General features: G+C 30.0%; 1 protein-coding gene and 1 pseudogene across 6 annotated transcripts; both read left to right on the forward strand.

Annotated features, from left to right (window-relative positions):
- Positions 1 to 1,421: 1,421 nt before the first annotated feature.
- LOC115971028 (putative pre-16S rRNA nuclease) lies at positions 1,422 to 4,682 on the forward strand. 6 transcript variants are annotated; one of them, XM_031090693.1, is made up of 8 exons: positions 1,428 to 1,551; positions 1,919 to 2,081; positions 2,505 to 2,562; positions 2,920 to 2,988; positions 3,066 to 3,161; positions 3,545 to 3,634; positions 4,188 to 4,255; positions 4,651 to 4,682. In XM_031090693.1, exons 2-7 carry the CDS (start codon positions 1,933 to 1,935, stop codon positions 4,236 to 4,238), a joined length of 513 nt encoding a protein of 170 aa, XP_030946553.1. In that variant the 5' UTR covers positions 1,428 to 1,551; positions 1,919 to 1,932; the 3' UTR covers positions 4,239 to 4,255; positions 4,651 to 4,682. The 6 variants fall into 6 exon arrangements, with proteins under 6 accessions (XP_030946555.1, XP_030946557.1, XP_030946553.1 ...); XM_031090692.1 differs by having other exon boundaries at positions 1,431 to 1,586; XM_031090694.1 differs by having other exon boundaries at positions 1,431 to 1,586; positions 2,505 to 2,541.
- A 1,283-nt stretch (positions 4,683 to 5,965) lies between these two features.
- Positions 5,966 to 8,291, forward strand: LOC115970556 (annotated as a pseudogene).
- The last annotated feature ends 10,118 nt before the right edge of the window (positions 8,292 to 18,409 follow it).

The following is an 18,409-nucleotide window of genomic DNA, read 5'->3' on the forward strand; positions in this document are numbered from 1 at the left end:
CAAATGAGGCTCATATTTATGAGGAGAAAAGTGTAGAACATTGAGTATACATTAATAGTTTCTCATCCACAATACTTTATTTATTTAAAAAAAAATAGGGAAAATTACAACTTACGCACCTGTGGTTTGACTGAAATTTAAGTTGCCTATTTGTGGTTTGAAATTTGACACTTTACTCACCTAAAATTAGCTTAGTTAGAGTTCCATAATATACATCTGTTAAAAATATGGTTAAATATGTAATTTTATTCCACTTTTATGTCTCTCTCTTCCAAAAACACAAAAAAATATAAAATACAAGATCAAAATGGATCCAGTGGAACACTTTTATCAAGGGATTTCAAACCACAAGTAGGCAATTTGAATTTCGGTCAAACCTTAGGTGGGTAAAATGTCAAATTACAGATAGACAACTTAAATTTCGGTCAAACTACAGGTGTATAAGTTTTAATTTGCCCAAAATAATATAATTATTATAAGTGGGGAAGGAGAATTTGAGCTATGGTTCTCATCATAAACAGAACCAATCAACTCCACAAACCTACAAGGCTCTAAGCCAAGACTATAAAAAGTTTAAACCCCTTATCCTGAGCATTTGATAATTTTATTAAAATTTTATATATTAGTGAACGCATACAATTTCATTCATCCCTTCTAAATGACTTTCCGCATTTTACTCAATGTCAACAATGTATAGAAAATAACAATTAAAATGGTATGAATACAAAACGTTGTCAAAGTCCTAACAATAAGTTTGGGGTTATGAATGGGTTGGATTTTCAAATACCTTTTACCTATTTATTACTCATTTAACATAGTTATGATTCAAACCCAACCCAACTTAATCCAGTCTAATTATTTAAGGTAAAATCTAGCCTATTTATCTAATTATGTATGTGTATGTGTGTATATATATATGGGTAAAATATTTACATAAAAAAATAAAAAAATATACCCCAAATATTTAAAATGAAAAAATATCCTCAAAACATTCAAAAATGATGAAAATAATGTTAAGAGGTTTAAAATTATCATAATACCTCTAAACCTTCAAAATGAGGGAAAAAATCATTATAGTCTAAAAAAATGGAAAGAAAATAAATGCATTTAAATGCATCCAGATGATTCTTAAAAAAAAAGAAAAAAAAAAGCATCCATGTACCACGTAGTAGGCACGTACTTTACCTAAAGAAATTTTTTATAAAAAATGTTATTATATACTAAAAAAAATATCTACTAAATGTCTAAAAAGAAGTTGAATGATATCAACAAATTACTATGTTTACAAAAGCTTTGTAATTCCATTAGTATCTTAGTATTTTTAACAAAAATATACATGATTCAAATATTCTCTCTCCCAAATGTCTAGTTAAATTAACAAAAAAAACTTCTAAAAAAAAAAAATCTAGTTAAACTCCATCCGACAAAAATAAAAAAATAAAATCAAAAGTAACCCCCAATTACTACTTATCATAAATTGGTATAATTGGGTCTGTAGACTCTGTACCCATTTTGAGAGTTTCGTCTGAAACATTGAAACCATTCTGAACGGTAACTCACTTCGTCTGAAACATTGAATTTCACTTGTAAGAAATCTCTCTCTCTCTCTCTCTCTCTGTTTAACTTTTTGCTCCAAAAGTGTTTGTGAAAAAATATGTCACGGTAGAAATATGTCACAAATAGCATTCGATCTCTGTGTAGACAAACTGTTTGTAAAAATGCTGCAATGAAAATGAACTTTGTGCCGAAAAGCTGGACTTAATGCATTAAAAAAACAAAACAAAAAAAAAAGTTTATTTCTTCGCATTTTGGTAGTAAAAATATTATTGCCCATGTTGTTCATTTTTGTAATTTTAATTTGCGTAAAACATGTTTCACAGAGTGACAAATAAAAGGTTTTGTTTTTTTGTTGTTGAAGGGTCTGGTTGAGTAATGAGGTACGTGAAGTCGTTGAACTTGTTCCAGGATTTGCTCACGTCAAAAGCAGTAAAACGGGGTCGTTTGCTTGGTCTGGATGTTGGTGATAAGTATGTTGGACTAGCTGTTTCAGACACTCACAATAAGATAGCTTCACCTCTAAGGTAATCTGATTTCTTATACTTATTATAATACCATGAAACCATGCTTGACAATGCATTTTAAAGGCTACCCGGTATATGGTATGGTCAGTGAATGTTGAATCTCTAATTTTATAGACTAGAGCAGCATATCCCTCTTACCACCACGGGGTGTGGCTTGATGGTAGGAGTTTTTTTATTGCTTCACTTGGTGAGCGGTTTGAGAGATAGCTCCGTCAAGGCCTCGGTGGTATTACCCATTGCCGTTATGTAGCGTGGGGTCAATGAGTCCACATCGGAGACCCCTTTTTCATTTAGCAAAAAGAAAAAGAAAAAAAGAGCAGCATATCCCTCTTCAGGGCTCCTCTTTTCCCCATTTTATGTTAGTGTTCTCATTGAAACTTTGTTTATTATATGGTATAAATGTCAATTTTTGTGATGCTGCAGTGTTCTGCTAAGGAAGAAATCAAATATTGATCTAATGGTTAGTGACTTTCGAAGTCTGGTGAGTACTTTCTGTTGATTTTCTTTTATAAGATTGTATTTTGTTGTCATTATAAATTTGGAAGAAGATTATAAATCGAAATGATTGTCTGTAGTATCATCTTAAATCAAAAGATGGTATCCTATGATCGAATAAACTGAACAATTGTGCTAGTGTCATGGAATAAAAAATTGAGTCTTGTTGTTATGTCTATTACAAAACGGTATTGTCTACTTGGTGTAGCAAGAGGCTTTTTTTTTTCCCTGCAAGAAGTTCTCTATCTAGATAAATTGGGTATTTACGTTGGGTGGTGTTGAAGTTTGAGCTATCTTCAGACCAAAGTCAGAGTCACAAACGGCTTCTTCTGTTCATGTACAGATCTCTGAACTTTCTCTGGTGGGCTTTGTTGTTGGCTGCCCTTTTGACAGACAAAGAAGTGCTCCTGATGTGAGTTTTCAAGTGGAGCAATTAATATAGATTCTTGTTCTTTCCCTGACTGCATTTTAATTTTCCACCATGATTAGGCTGTGCAAGTGAAGCTTTTCATTGATGATCTCTGTAAAACGGGGAAACTCAAAGGTTTGAACTACACGTATTGGGATGAGAGTTTTACATCTAAGGTTGGTCCGTTTGGCTATATTGTGAGATTTAGTGAAGTTTCTTATGTATAAATTGTGACATAGCTATAGATACAGAGCACATGTGGAAGGTTTTTAATTAATCTGATGATGTACTTGGATTACCCAGTGTCAACCTAATATTATGATTACTATGTGAGCTCTGTGGTTTTCCTTTCCAAAATGTTGAAAATGTCAATTTCATTGTTTGGGTAGCTAGCTACTGGAAACCTGGCCTTTGCCTAGGAAATGTTGGATGAACTGCAAAAGCTAGATTTGGCAAATTATAATGATTTATGCATCTCAATCTCAATTTACATCTGGTTATCTGTGTTCTTATTACTAAATGTCAAAGAGTATTAAGAGTTCATGTTACTATTTTGCAGAATGTGGAATTACTGTTAAAGCCTTTGAATTTACATCCAGTCCAGTCAAAGACAATAATTGACAAGTTTGCTGCTGTGGGAATACTCCAGGTAATATTCATTCTTCTATGCATTCCATCAAAAAATCAAATGGTTACTGTGCTTTACATATTTTACACGGAATTCATCAATGTAAAATGCAATGGACTCCAATTGTTATATTAAGCACAATGTACTCGTCCATGTGCTATCACTATCAGACAACAAACTGGTATGATTAGAGATCTAGATATTAATGTCTATTTAAAATGTAATACATTCAAGATTTACCTGGTAGGATTAGAGATTTACATATTAAAAGATGTGTAAATTGTAATATAGGCAAGAGGTGACTAAAATGTACTAAGATTGATTACTGAAACTAAAAAAGATGGAATAACACTGGCAGTAAGAAAGCAGGCCATAGTAATTATTATTATTATTATTATTTGGGGGTATCTTGCTTATAGAACTTTCAACATTCTGAAAATTTAAAGATCTTTTGAAGTCTTAAATAGACTAAATCTGAGAATAGTTATGCAATATTTGAACAGTTAGTTTGAAGGTATTTTCAGAGCAGTTATTCTGAATTCAGAGCTGTCTCATACGCTGGCAATTTGGGCAGGGATACCTGGATTATGTTAACAGGAAGATGAAGTTGGAAGCAGCAGAGTAAGATGTCTCTAAATGGATGTAAGTTGCTTGTTATTCATGTACATAACAGGACTGTTTAATGAATGTTGTACTCACAAGTCACAACATTGATGTACCTCTGTTTTTGAGTTTCACAATTCTCTTCGCTTTGCATTATAATTTTTCGAACTGTTTGTTTCATCATCATGAACATGAAGTGTTTTAATTTTTTAATAGATCTATTCTACTTATAAAAAAAAAAAAGTAAAAAAAGTCACAAGTCAACATAGTTGTTGAAGCAATATTATGTGACAATTTAGTTCATTGTCATGTTTCACTTGAGTTGCCCTGAAATCATGGTCCTACTGGAATAAAAAAATTGCAAATTTTTTTAAAAACTGTCTATTCATTAAAATTACATGTCTTTGATATTTAAATCTGATGAATTACTATAGGCTATAGCTCACTAACAAGGCCAGCATTGGGGGAAAAAAAGGTGGAGCTGTGGATGCATGGAGCATTTATTGAAGACAGCTACAAACCAAGTGGATTATTTAAATCTTTACATGCTCTATAATTTGTTGTAAAATTTGTTAATGAATGTGATGGGAACTTTATGAATGTAACTTTTTTTTAATAAAAAAAATTCTATTAGAAATAAAAAGGCTCCCTCAAAAATTTAAAAATTGCACCTGTCACTCGGTCAAAAAGAAATTTTGGTTCTCTCTCTCTTTTTTTTTTTTTTTTTTTTTTTTTTTTTTTCTTTTCTTGAGTATTTTATTATCTTTTTTTGATTCAAGGATGAATTACTAACTTTGTTATTAAATCTTCAATTTTGTAGTCATCCCGACAAATTGATATCAAATAAAGTCTCTTATTTATCTATATATAATTTATATAGTAAAAATATATGATAGTTAAAGAGTATCATTTATTATTGCTACATTTCTGTTGAGTTACATTAGTGGTCATATCATCATTTTCTTTTCATCCTTAATAAGAGAAATTTATTAATGTATACAATAATGTATTATGTCTTTATACATTCTCAAAACTAATTGTAACTTACCAAACATGATAAAATAATCACTTTTTACTACCATGATTTTATACATTCTTGAACCTTTTTATTTTTGGAGAAAATATACATTCTTGAACCTAAATGTTAATTATAATAACTAAATATATATATATATATATATATGTAATATGAATACCTTGGGTGAAGTCACTATTTATTTATTTATTTATTTTTGTATATACTCACCCGAAATTTTTTTTAAAAAAAATCTTATTTTACCATTGTATTCATAATTGTATGCTACTGCAGTATTCAGGACTAGGTTGGAAGGTCCAGTACCGCTCCTACATAGTGAACCATATGTCATTTTCATTAATTTTAAGAGATAGAGATAATAAACACCTAGTTCGATCCATTTTGGGTGAGTATAAACTAAAAATAAATAAAGTTGTTATATTTATTATATCTATACCTTAAAGTTGATGAAAATGAGCCATAGCAATACATCTTAATAATTATATATTCAAGCTGAAGCATAGCATTTATTTTTGTTGTGCCCTTATTGAGCCATTGCATTTTAGTCCAATATTTTGGTTTACTTCGGTCCATTTCAATTCACTTACTTAAGAATGAAAAAAGCTAAGTTATAAGAAAATGTAAGTTTGGATTGAGAGTATCTATTCTAATATAAATTTATTAAAAAATATACATCTCAAACTCTTATTCCATTAGAATTGATTTAGCGTTAGATGCTAGTATTAAATGCTGTTTCAAACACTTCTAGCCATATTACCAACCATGGGGATATAACTAGAGATTATGGGTTGAAGACTTACTTGAAGTCATTTGATCTGCTTGCTTGCATTCCTACAGTTCTCCCAAACTCCAGAACACCAAATTCACTTATCTTAAATACCAGCAGATATGTTATTGCGAAAGAAGCCGAGGCTAAGTAAAAATTAAAGTTGAATTTGAAGCGGCTTGATGAAATTTTTGAGGCCAGAGAACTTAAAAGTTGCCAAGACAGATTATGCAACAAGTAAAATGTATAGCAATGCTCTAGAAGTCGAAGTGAGATTGTGACAAGTTTTTGTCAACTTGCACAGCGATTTTAAAAATAAAAATAGAAAATTTTATTTTACAGTTAGAGAGATCGATGGGTTTTCTTATATGCTGTAAAATTAATTTATAATATATTACAAAATAGAACCAGACAAATAGTAATGATGATTATAATAGCTTAATTATTTGATACCGAGAGATTGAACCAATTAGATTAGTTGACACCTTCAAATCAAAAGATACTATGTGCGTCACACACTCTAATCACATTTAAAAAAAAAAATTAAATTAAATATGTAGATTAGAATTTCCGATAGTGTAATAACAACTCGTTCTTATTATAGGTAGTTCACATCCATTGTATCTCTTAGCACAAAAACCCTTACTTGAGAGAAGTCAATTGTAACTACTATCTTAATTTATACGTGAAAGTTGAAAGTTTAAAATCTTACGCAATCTATATCCCAGCAATGACACAAACACTCACTTTCTCTGTCATTTTGGCTACTACACAATTATAGCTACCTAACTATTTCAAATTGGGGTGAGGAAGCAAAACCAATACCTATTAATAGCTTCTTTTGTGTCCTACACTCCTCAGTATCCACTTTAAAACCACCAAAGCAAACTCATTTATATATATATATATCCCTCTCCACTCTAATATTTGCAAATCAGTACAACCTACCTCATTTTCTGTCTGAGTTTGAGTTAGTACATGCACATGAATATGGCTTTGAAAGGCATCAACATTGCCATCCTTTGGCACTTTGCTTTGGTTCTTGTCATTGTTTTGCTCTCCACTCCTAATGTTAGTCTTGCAAAGAAAAGAAAGATCACTGGCTTAAAAATGAATGCGATTGATAATTTTTGGAGATTGACACGCAATAAGAGCAATATCATTGATGATTTCACCTAAAAATGATGTTGTACTAATTGTGATGGTTTTTTCCCTAACATTGTTCATTACAATTAGATTTTTTTTTTAGTTGATCTAGTACTAAAATATACCTTATATATCAATAGCAAAACAACATAATCATTCATGGTCTTCGAGTCCACCATTGCCAATCCCAACCACCTAGCATAGTAATGGGTCCAGACTCAAAGATAGTTTCATTAAGTCAAGTTGATGGAGATGCAATCAGATTGGTTACTGCATCAAAGGTCTGGCTTGACCATAACACACTTTTATAAGAGTGAGGGTGGTCTACTTGATGTAACTCGGGGTTCTACAGATATCACCATCTCCAACAACTGGTTCAAAAATTAGGACAAGGTCATGCTTCTTGAACATGATGATGGGTACTTGCGTGACAAGAACATGAAGGTCACGGTTATGTACAATCATTTTGGACCTAATTGCAACCAAAGGATGCCAAGGTAACTGATCCACCACATTCAAGGACTTGTAGGAATAAACCAATGATTATCAATCATAACTTTATGAAGTTGCTACGATAATATATTAAATCAGCTATTTAATGCACACAAATAAACTTTTCAGGATTCGATTTGGATATGCACGTGGTGAACAACCTTTACCAGGGATGGATGTAATATGCTATAGGGGGGGGCATGAATCCTAGTGTCAAGAGTCAAGCCAACCTCTTCATTGCACCGAAATCAGGGAATAAAGAGGTAAAATTTCAATACTTCCATTATCTTTTAAGTAATAAAAATGTATTTTACCAGTACTAACACATACACAATGCATAATATTAATATTAATAGGTGACGTGGAGAAATGGTGAAAGAGGGTGATGGAAATTCTACTCAGTGAATGATGTATTTGAAAATGGAGCTAGATTCATTGAAACAGGTGCTGGTGGGGTAAAGCCAAACTATAACCATGAACAAGCTTTCCGAGTTGCAGACGCAAGAACAATGAAGTCATTGACAAAATTAGTAGGTGCTTTATGATGCACCCCACGGTTCAGATGCTGAGGCAAAGAGTTTGAAGAGTAAATCTGAATGATTTTCATCATTTTATTGCCCCCATCAAAGATCAATTGTTGTGTAGTTCCTATCAAATAAAACAAAATTTGTCACGGTTTAGATGCTGAGGCAAAGAGTTTGAAGAGTAAATGTGAATGATTTTCATCATTTTATTGCTCCCCTCAAAGATCAATTGTTGTGTAGTTCCTATCAAATAAAACAAAATTTGTTGTGCAGTTGTTAAGATCATATATACCGATGATATGAATATTTAGGGGGCATTTTCCAGTTGACGACATTTTAAAAAAAAATTCTTTGAATTCATATAATGACACAAAAGATTATATACTTGGAAGCTATCTACCATGTACCGCCTCCAAAAAAATAGTGTTACTTGAGCTATTGGGTATGCACATTTGTTTTTTTGTTTTGTTTTTAAGCTAATGAAAAAGAAACAGTAGTATTGCTTGAACTATTGGGAATGCACATTTGTTTTTTAACTAAAGAAAAAAAAAAAGTTGGGTCATGCTAACTAGTGCTTCAAGGGAATTGGTTAACAATCCATTTTAGGAAAGTTTTGATTTCATGGGAAATGGAAAAAACTATCAAAACATTAATTATTTTTTTCTTTTTCCATAAATTTTTTTTTTAAATGGATTATTAATCAATGCCTTAAGGGCATTCGTTAACATTTTCCAAAAAAATTTTACTTGAGCTATTGGATATGCATAATTGCATATACACATCCAAATTCTATGACATTTGAGTGAAACTTTAGGTTTATTGTGTACTTTCGTGTTAGAATCCCATTTTTTCTCTCGTATTTATGTTTACTTTTAAAATATAGATAAATAAATTCCATGACATAGCTAAAATGAGAACCGATTATCATTTGAGGAGCTGCTAGCTAAAAGAAAAACTTGTCCGAAAATAAGATTACTTGAAACTAGTTTGATATGGCATGACTGCTTTCAAAACAAAAAAAAAAAAAGTTTGATATAGCATTTTCCAAAAAATTTTACTTGAGCTGTTGGATATGCATAATTGCATATACACATCCAAATTCTATGACATTTGAGTGAAACTTTAGGTTTATTGTGCACTTTCGTGTTAGAACCTCATTTTTTCTCTCGTATTTATGTTTACTTTTAAAATATAAATAAATAAATTCCATGACATAGCTAAAATGAGAACCGATTATCATTTGAGGAGCTGCTAGCTAAAAGAAAAACTTGTCCGAAAATAAGATTACTTGAAACTAGTTTGATATGGCATGACTGCTTTCAAAACAAAAAAAAAAAAGTTTGATATTGCATTTTCCAAAAAAATTTTACTTGAGCTGTTGGATATGCATAATTGCATATACACATCCAAATTCTATGACATTTGAGTGAAACTTTAGGTTTATTGTGCACTTTCGTGTTAGAACCTCATTTTTTCTCTCGTATTTATGTTTACTTTTAAAATATAAATAAATAAATTCCATGACATAGCTAAAATGAGAACCGATTATCATTTGAGGAGCTGCTAGCTAAAAGAAAAACTTGTCCGAAAATAAGATTACTTGAAACTAGTTTGATATGGCATGACTGCTTTCAAAACAAAAAAAAAAAAGTTTGATATTGCATTTTCCAAAAAAATTTTACTTGAGCTGTTGGATATGCATAATTGCATATACACATCCAAATTCTATGACATTTGAGTGAAACTTTAGGTTTATTGTGCACTTTCGTGTTAGAACCTCATTTTTTCTCTCGTATTTATGTTTACTTTTAAAATATAAATAAATAAATTCCATGACATAGCTAAAATGAGAACCGATTATCATTTGAGGAGCTGCTAGCTAAAAGAAAAACTTGTTCGAAAATAAGATTACTTGAAACTAGTTTGATATGGCATGACTGCTTTCAAAAACAAAAAAAACAAAAAAAAAAAAAAAAAAAAAGTTTGATATTGCATTTTCCAAAAAAATTTTACTTGAGCTGTTGGATATGCATAATTGCATATACACATCCAAATTCTATGACATTTGAGTGAAACTTTAGGTTTATTGTGCACTTTCGTGTTAGAACCTCATTTTTTCTCTCGTATTTATGTTTACTTTTAAAATATAAATAAATAAATTCCATGACATAGCTAAAATGAGAACCGATTATCATTTGAGGAGCTGCTAGCTAAAAGAAAAACTTGTTCGAAAATAAGATTACTTGAAACTAGTTTGATATGGCATGACTGCTTTCAAAAACAAAAAAAACAAAAAAAAAAAAAAAAAAGTTTGATATAGCATGACTAAAAAGTGTACAGCCTAAAAACAATGACGCGTAGAACATTGAAAAAAAAAATATATATATATATATATACATATATATATATATATATATATATATATCAAATTTCCATCCTCAAATGGAAGAAGCCCATTAAAGGAAAATAAAATTGTAGGGACTTGGGAGGAAGATTCTTTGAGATTGATGGAAATAGGACTTTGGGTTAGTATATTGCATTGCGCGTTGTCAGAAGAAAAGTAAGAAAATTAAGCTGGCATTATTATTGTTTTTGTCTTCATTTCAACTCCGTAGTCTTTACTTTCTTTCAAAAATGGAAAGGCACGGGACAACTTTCTTTACTTTCATAGACATACATGAATGAAAGCCTCTTTTTCAAATAAGGGTCATCAAATAGCCCATGACCCATGGGCTGGCCCAATAACCCGCTAGCCCACCAGGCTAATGGGCAGCCCAGCCCGGTAATATTGAACCCCGTGGGCAGCCCAGTAGCCCAATGAGACAGGCTATGGGTTGGTTTCTTTACCCATGGGCGCCCGGTGGGCCGGCCCATTAGCCCAGCCCAGTAGCTCGACCCGTTAGCCTGACTCATTGCCCAAAATTTATAACAAAATAATTCGGGAGTTGGGTGGGTGAGGGATTGAACTTTAGACATTATAAAAACTTTAAAACCACACACCTAACCACTAAATACTTGGAATGATTGTGATACAATATGCATAATAAATATATATTTTGGTATTAGTCTAGTAACTTTGATTTTTAAAACAAAGTTACTAAGATGACTGTTGCCCTACCTCTGTGCCTCTGGAAAGAAAGTCATTCTTTCCTTTGATAAATTCCAATTCTTTCCTTACAAGTTACAATTATAGAAGAAATTCCTTAAAAAAAAAAAAAGCTTACCGTTGGTTGGAAGAAATTCTTTCCTTAATGAGTTGATATTTGATTCTTCATATATTTCCTTTAAGAATTGATATTTTATTCTTCAAATATTTCCTTTAAGAGTTGATATTTAATTCAATGTACTTATTTATTCTTATCAATAAAAGTTAATTAATCTTATTTTAGTACCTTTTTAAGAGGTATGTCTTAGTATTTTTTTTTTTAATAGAATCTTTTTAGTAGATTTAATTGTTCAATTTGATAGTTTGTAATAATATATAATTATAATTTTTTTGGTTAAATTTTTATAACCCCATTGAAGACCTGATAAAAATGCCCATGGGTAGCCCATTAAACCTACCTCACTAGCCCGGCCCTCTAAAGCCCAAATGGGCATTGCCCATGGATAAGACCATGGGCTAGGGTTTTTTCATCTAGCCCGGCCCGACCCAACCCATTGACTAGTCAACAGCCCGTTAAGCCCAGCCCATTAGATCCATGGGTCAAGTAAAAACGGGTCGGGCCAGCCCGACCCGGCCCATTGACAAGGCCTATTTTCAAAGCATTTAAACCCTTTCCTACTCCTTTTTCATTTCGTAACACACTGATTGGATCCCTGGAAAAACTCTATTATGTTTTCAGAGCATGTTTTTTCTCCCTCACATGAGGATGAACCTACATGGGCACGGGACAACTTTCTTTACTTTCATTCATGAATGAAAAGCCTCTTTTTCAAAGCATTTAATCCCTTTCCTACTCCTTTTTCATTTCTTAACACACTGATTGGATCCCTGTCTCTAAGTCCAGTTTAGTCTTTTATCAATTTTCCAATCACAAGAACAGATTCAAAGCATTTCATTCCCCTATTTGATTATGTTAACGAGTACTTTTAAGACATTAGTTAATAATTTGTTTTTGAAAAGTTTTAACATCAGTTTTATAGGAAATGAAAAAATATGTCAAAACATTAATTACTTTTTTTTTTTCTTTTTCTATAAAAACATTTTTTCAATGGATTGTTAACGGATATTTGTTAGCATTTCCCTTCACTTTTTATCAATAATACAAAATTATAACCTTTCTAATTAAGAGTTTGTCCCACGTAATTTAGAGAATTTTTCTAAAATTTAATAACCAGTTTGCTCAGGCATTGCAATGTGATTTCCAATAAATTTGTTTCCTCACTCGGAGCGAATTTTCATGCAACTACTTGCTGAGGTTCCAAAACTAATTTCCTAGCAAAAAATTAAAAAAAAAAGTGTTGATATTAATGATATTTATAATATATATGAATTACATTCTATTTACTTTATTTAAAAGTGTGTTTTTTTTAAGGTAAAAATGTATTAGTTGTATGTTAACATTTTATAACTCACAAAACTTTTTATTCTCAAAAAAAAAAAACCCACAAAGCTAGATATCTTTAATTTAGTTTATTTGCTAATCTAACTCATTATAGGTTTTTTGATACTATGCAATTAGCAACTATGATGTTATATTATACCGTAATATTATATTATTAAAAAAAAAACATTAGGGATCCAAAAAAAATGTCACAACACTTTTTTTTGGGAGAAAGTCAACACCCTTATTTTTTGTTGCGGTAAATTATGGTTTAATATTATATTATTCTAATTAATTTTTATTTAACCTGTGAGGCTGTGATAGACTGAAACCTTGGTTGTTGTAAAAATATTATGATATTTTGTTGTCGGTGTAGAACAAATCATTGTAGAATTTCTCACATTAGTTTTTGGATATTTTCTTTTCACCCTTTGCTATTTTATTTGCTTAAATCTATTTTTTAGCAAATAAATAAATATTTTTAAAAGAAAAATTCTTAGATTACAATATTGTATTATCATTATATCAATGTAAAATTTACATTATTTCTAAAATAAATGTGTATAACATTATATATTTTTGGGGAATGCTAACGAGTGCCCTTAGGGCATTGGTTAAGAACCCAATTAAAAAAAATTTGTATGAAAAAAGAAAAAAAACAATTAATATTTTGACAGTTTTTTTCATTTCCTGTAATAGTGACGTCAAAACTTTCTTTAACTGAATTTTTAACTAGTGTCCTGAGAGCACTCGTTAATATGACAAGTAAATCTTACATTAATAATACAATGTCAACATATAATTGTCATTTTTTAAAAACAAAACTTTTTTTTTCTTCGGAGTTTTTGTCTGAAATTTTAGCAAATAAGTTAACAGAATGCCAAATTCACACACTGTTCTTAATTTTTCATGAGCATTGGACGTTGCTAATCCTCAGTCAAAACTCAAAAACGAAAAACGAAATAGGTTTTTTTTTTTTTTTTTTTCGAAGTTAGAATAAAAGCTAAAAAGTAGGGCCAGTAGTGTTCTAATTTTCTATTGCGCGTTGTCAGAAAAAGTAGGGGCACTGTACCTTTGTGTAAAAAAGTCTATGCAAAGACTCGTGGGACAGTGGAACTGTACTACTGTTTTGTGTTTACTGATTAGCTTCTAGGAAATTTCCTGGAACGTAAATCGAAGACGTGTTGTATACTGTTATGGACTCTATCATCAATGTCCCAATCAAACGAACACAGATTCAAAACCCTGAACTTTGATAAATATTGTCTTGAGTGTTTAGACTCTATAAGATGTTGTCAAGCGTTTACTCTCGGCTTTGATGGATTACCAAATGATTATCTTGAGCTTTGATGAATATTTCTATGGTTTTTTCTGGGCATAGGCTTGGATGTGTTTGTTGGACTTTCCGGATTTTGCCAACAAGAATTTTGGGCTTAATGGGAATGGTTTAATTTGTGGTCCAGTTTTGCTAATGATTTGAGAAATATTTATGGGAGCCAAAATAAATTTTATTTTTGAATATTTGCTTTGTCTAAGGGTGAACTCCTTGACTTTGATAATTTCTCCCTTTTATTTCTATAACTTCGATAGAATTGCCCCCCTTCATTTTAACAAAAAATGCTAAAATATAAAACTTACTCTTTATGTTTCACCGGAATTCATTTCAATCCTTTAATTTTACTTTCGTTCATTTCAGTTTTTTAACTTTCAAGTTTATTCAATTATGACTTTTCCATCAACTTTTATTATATGTTGTAGTTAATTTTCCAATTTTTTTAATTTTTTGTTCAAAATTTTTAAATTAAAAAAATTCAATTGAATTAATGATGAAGAATATTTTCCAATTTTTTTTTTCAAAAATTTTTAACAAAATTTGATGGAAAGTTTAAAATTGAATAAATTTGAAATTTAGAGAATTGAAATGAAAAAAAAAAGTTAGAAGACTGAAATGAATTCTGGAGAAATTTAAAAGATGAATTTTGTATTTTAACCTAAAAAAAATTATACAAACAATCTCATTTTTTTGCTTTTAATATTTACTTTTCCCAACAAATAACAAAAGTTTTTCATTTTTGTTTTGTAATATACTTTATATATATATATATATATATATTCCTTTTTTTCTTTTCAATTTCAAGAATAACTGAATTTGTCACATCTAATTAACCACTTTAAAAATATTATAAAATTTGTTATAGCAAAACTGTTTTCATTATATTTTTGTTTTAAAAATAATGGGAGCCTAGCATTACCTTTTTTTTTTTTAAATAATAATTAAAAAAAAGGGAAATCTCAACTCTATATAAGGACAAAAAAGAAAAAAGAAAAAAAGATAGTGACTCCAGAGATGAAGTCATAAAGCTAATTAGCCTAATCGGTCAGATGTAGGTGTTGGAAAAAAAATAAAAGGGCACTTTGGTCTAGTTACAAAATAACTTGATTTTTCAATAAAAGCTGACACACGTCTAACTCAAATTCAGCTTTTTTCTACTTTTTATAAAACATGAGTATTTTATTGTAATTTTAGAGGTGTGAGTGAATAAAGGTGTAAAGCTCGTTGTCAGGAAAAAAGCAGGAGCACTGTACCTTCGTGGAAAAACGCAAGACGCGTGATACAGCCAGTGAAACTGTACTGCCTTTTTTTTCTTTTTTTAATTTTATAAACAACTGTACTTCTTCTTTTTAATTATTATTTTATAAACAACTGTGTCTGCACTCTGCACTGCTTGGAACTTTCTTGGAAGGAAAACCGAAGACTTGTTGTATTCTTTTATGTGTATCAGCTCGGTATGTTAAATTTTGGGTCTGTTTGTGTATAATTTATTTTTTTGAAATTAAAAAATAAAAATATTATAATACAATAATTTATAAATATATGTATAATACCGTAAGATCTATTTTTAATATATTTTTGAATAAAGTGATTGTGAATCTCATGAACAGTATATAAATAGTAAATTTTGTTTCTAAAAACTGGAAACGGATGAAAGAAAAGAAAAAAAAGAAGCAAAACGCAGACGCACACGCAACATAATTCTATCCAAACACTCACTTAGTTTATTTGCTAATCTAACTCATTATACGTTTTTTGATACTATGCAATTAGTAATTGTGATATTATATTATACCGTAATTATATTATTGAAAAAGAGAATATTAGGGATCCAAAAAAAATGCCACAACAAATTATGGTATAACATTATATGATTATAATCAATTTTTATTTAACTTGTGAGGTTGTGATAGATTGAAACCTTGATTATTATAAAAATATTATGACATTTTGTTGTCGACATAAAACAAATCATTGTAGAATTTCTCACTTTAGTTTTTGGAAATTTTCTTTTCACCCTTTGCTATTTTATTTGCTTAAATCTATTTTTTAACAAATAAATAAATATTTTTTAAAAAAAAATTATTAGTTTACAATATTGTATTATCATTCTATCAATGTAAAATTTACATTATTTCTAAAATAGATGTGTATAACATTAGATATTTTTATGCAAATGTGTAAAATGTTGTACATATTTATTTAGTCTACGTTGTAAATCTTACCTTGATAATACAATGTCAACATATAATTGTCATTTTTTAAAAACAAAACTTTTTTTTTTTCTTCCGAGTTTTTGTCTCAAATTTTAGCAAATAAGTTAACAAAATGCCAAATTCACACACTGTCCTTAATTTTTCATTAGCATTGGACGTTGCTAATCCTCAGAAATGAAAAACGAAATAGCTTTTTATTTTTTTTGAAATTAGAATAAAAGCTAAAAAGTAGGGCCAGTAGTGTTACAATTTTCTATGGCGCGTTGTCAGAAAAAGTAGGGGCACTGTACCTTTCGTGTAAAAAAAGCAATGCAAAGACTCGTGGGACAGTGGAACTGTACTACTGTTTTGTGTTTACTGATTAGCTTCTTGGAAATTTCCTGGAACGTAAATCGAAGACGTGTTGTATAATGTTATGGACTCTATCATCAATGTCCCAATCAAACGAACACAAATTCAAAACCCTGAACTTTGATAAATATTGTCTGAGTGTTTAGACTCTATAGATGTTGTCAAGCGTTTACTCTCGGCTTTGATGGATTACCAAATGATTATCTTGAGCTTTGATGAATATTGCTATGGTTTTTTTTGGGCATAGGCTTGGATGCGTTTGTTGGACTTTCCGGATTTTGCCAACAAGAATTTTGGGCTTTATGGGAATGGTTTAATTTGTGGTCCAATTTTGCTAATGATTTGAGAAATATTTATGGGAGCCAAAATAATTTATGAAGCTTATTTAGGTATTTTTGGTGAGTAGGTAAATGATATTTGAACATGTGGCATGTGAGAAAAATTGTACCTCAACAACATTATAACTATTTAATGTGACTATAGAAGAAATATAGATAATAAACAAATACTAGGTTATCAATAAATGTGACATAGTTAAGGTTATATGTGACACACAATGATACAAGATAAAAAATATTAGGTTACCAATGAATACAATGGTCATAACAACCTAGGAAAAACATTAGCCACATTTATATTTAGCCAAGAAAAAAAACATTAGCTACATTTGCATACCCAAAATGACTAAGTTAAATTGAAACCCCATTAAAAAAAAAGTTGCAATTGAGACTTCATGTCTGTTTGAAAATAACTTATTTAGCTTTTTACTAAAAGAATATTAAAATATACTTGTACCTTGAAAAATTTTGAAAAAGTGAAAAAATGCGGAAAAAAAAAAAAAGATGCTTTAAAAAGCTGTACATAAAAACTAAAAGTTAAAAGCTGAAACTGATACCAAACAACCTAAGATCCAAGAACTAAACATCTAATGTGAGACTCAGCACACGACAAACCAACACACAAACAAAAAATTCAATTCATTTAAATTCGCACAATTTGGAAACCACAAAGGTAATTACCATTATACACGACGTTAGGATCCAATTTGATGTTTTGCTATTTTGTTATGTCATGAGAAGAATGTGATGTTTTGCTATTATGTTATATCATGATAAGAATTAGAGATACCATACCACAGGAAAATAGAAACTGTTAGTATTGGAGAAGAGAATGTCTAAGATATAACAAAATGTCACAACATCCATATTTTCAGTTGTGGTAAATTATGGTATATTATTTTATTACTTTAATTAACTTTATTTTAACTTTTGTGTTAGAATTCCTTTTCCTCTCCCTTATGGAAAATTATTAAGTACTCTCAAAGTACCATAAATGTGTACTCTTTCCTCTCACATAAATAATGGGTCTTATAATGAATTTAATTAGTGAGACCTACCATTCATATGAGAGGAGGGAGTATATATTTATGATACTCCAAAAGTACACAATAATTTTATCTCCCTTATTTGTATACGTTTGTTTCTCCAAAAAAAAAAAAAAAAATCTATGTAAGATTTACATTGCCTCTAAATAAATATGTACAACATTGTACATTATCATGCAAATGTGTAAAATGCTATACATATTTATTTAATTAGTTTAAAATGTAAATCTTACATGTAAACATATAATTGTCTTTTTAAAAAAAAAAAGAAGCTAATTATTTTTTTTATATGGAGTTTTTGTCTCAAATTTTAGCAAATAAGTTAACAAGATGCCAAATTCACTTCTTGTTCTTCATTTTTCATTAGCATTGGGAGTTGCTAATCCTCAGTCAAAGCT

The sequence above is a fragment of the Quercus lobata genome, chromosome 12 (genome assembly GCF_001633185.2).
Source record: "Quercus lobata isolate SW786 chromosome 12, ValleyOak3.0 Primary Assembly, whole genome shotgun sequence".
Classification (NCBI taxonomy): Eukaryota; Viridiplantae; Streptophyta; class Magnoliopsida; order Fagales; family Fagaceae; genus Quercus; species Quercus lobata.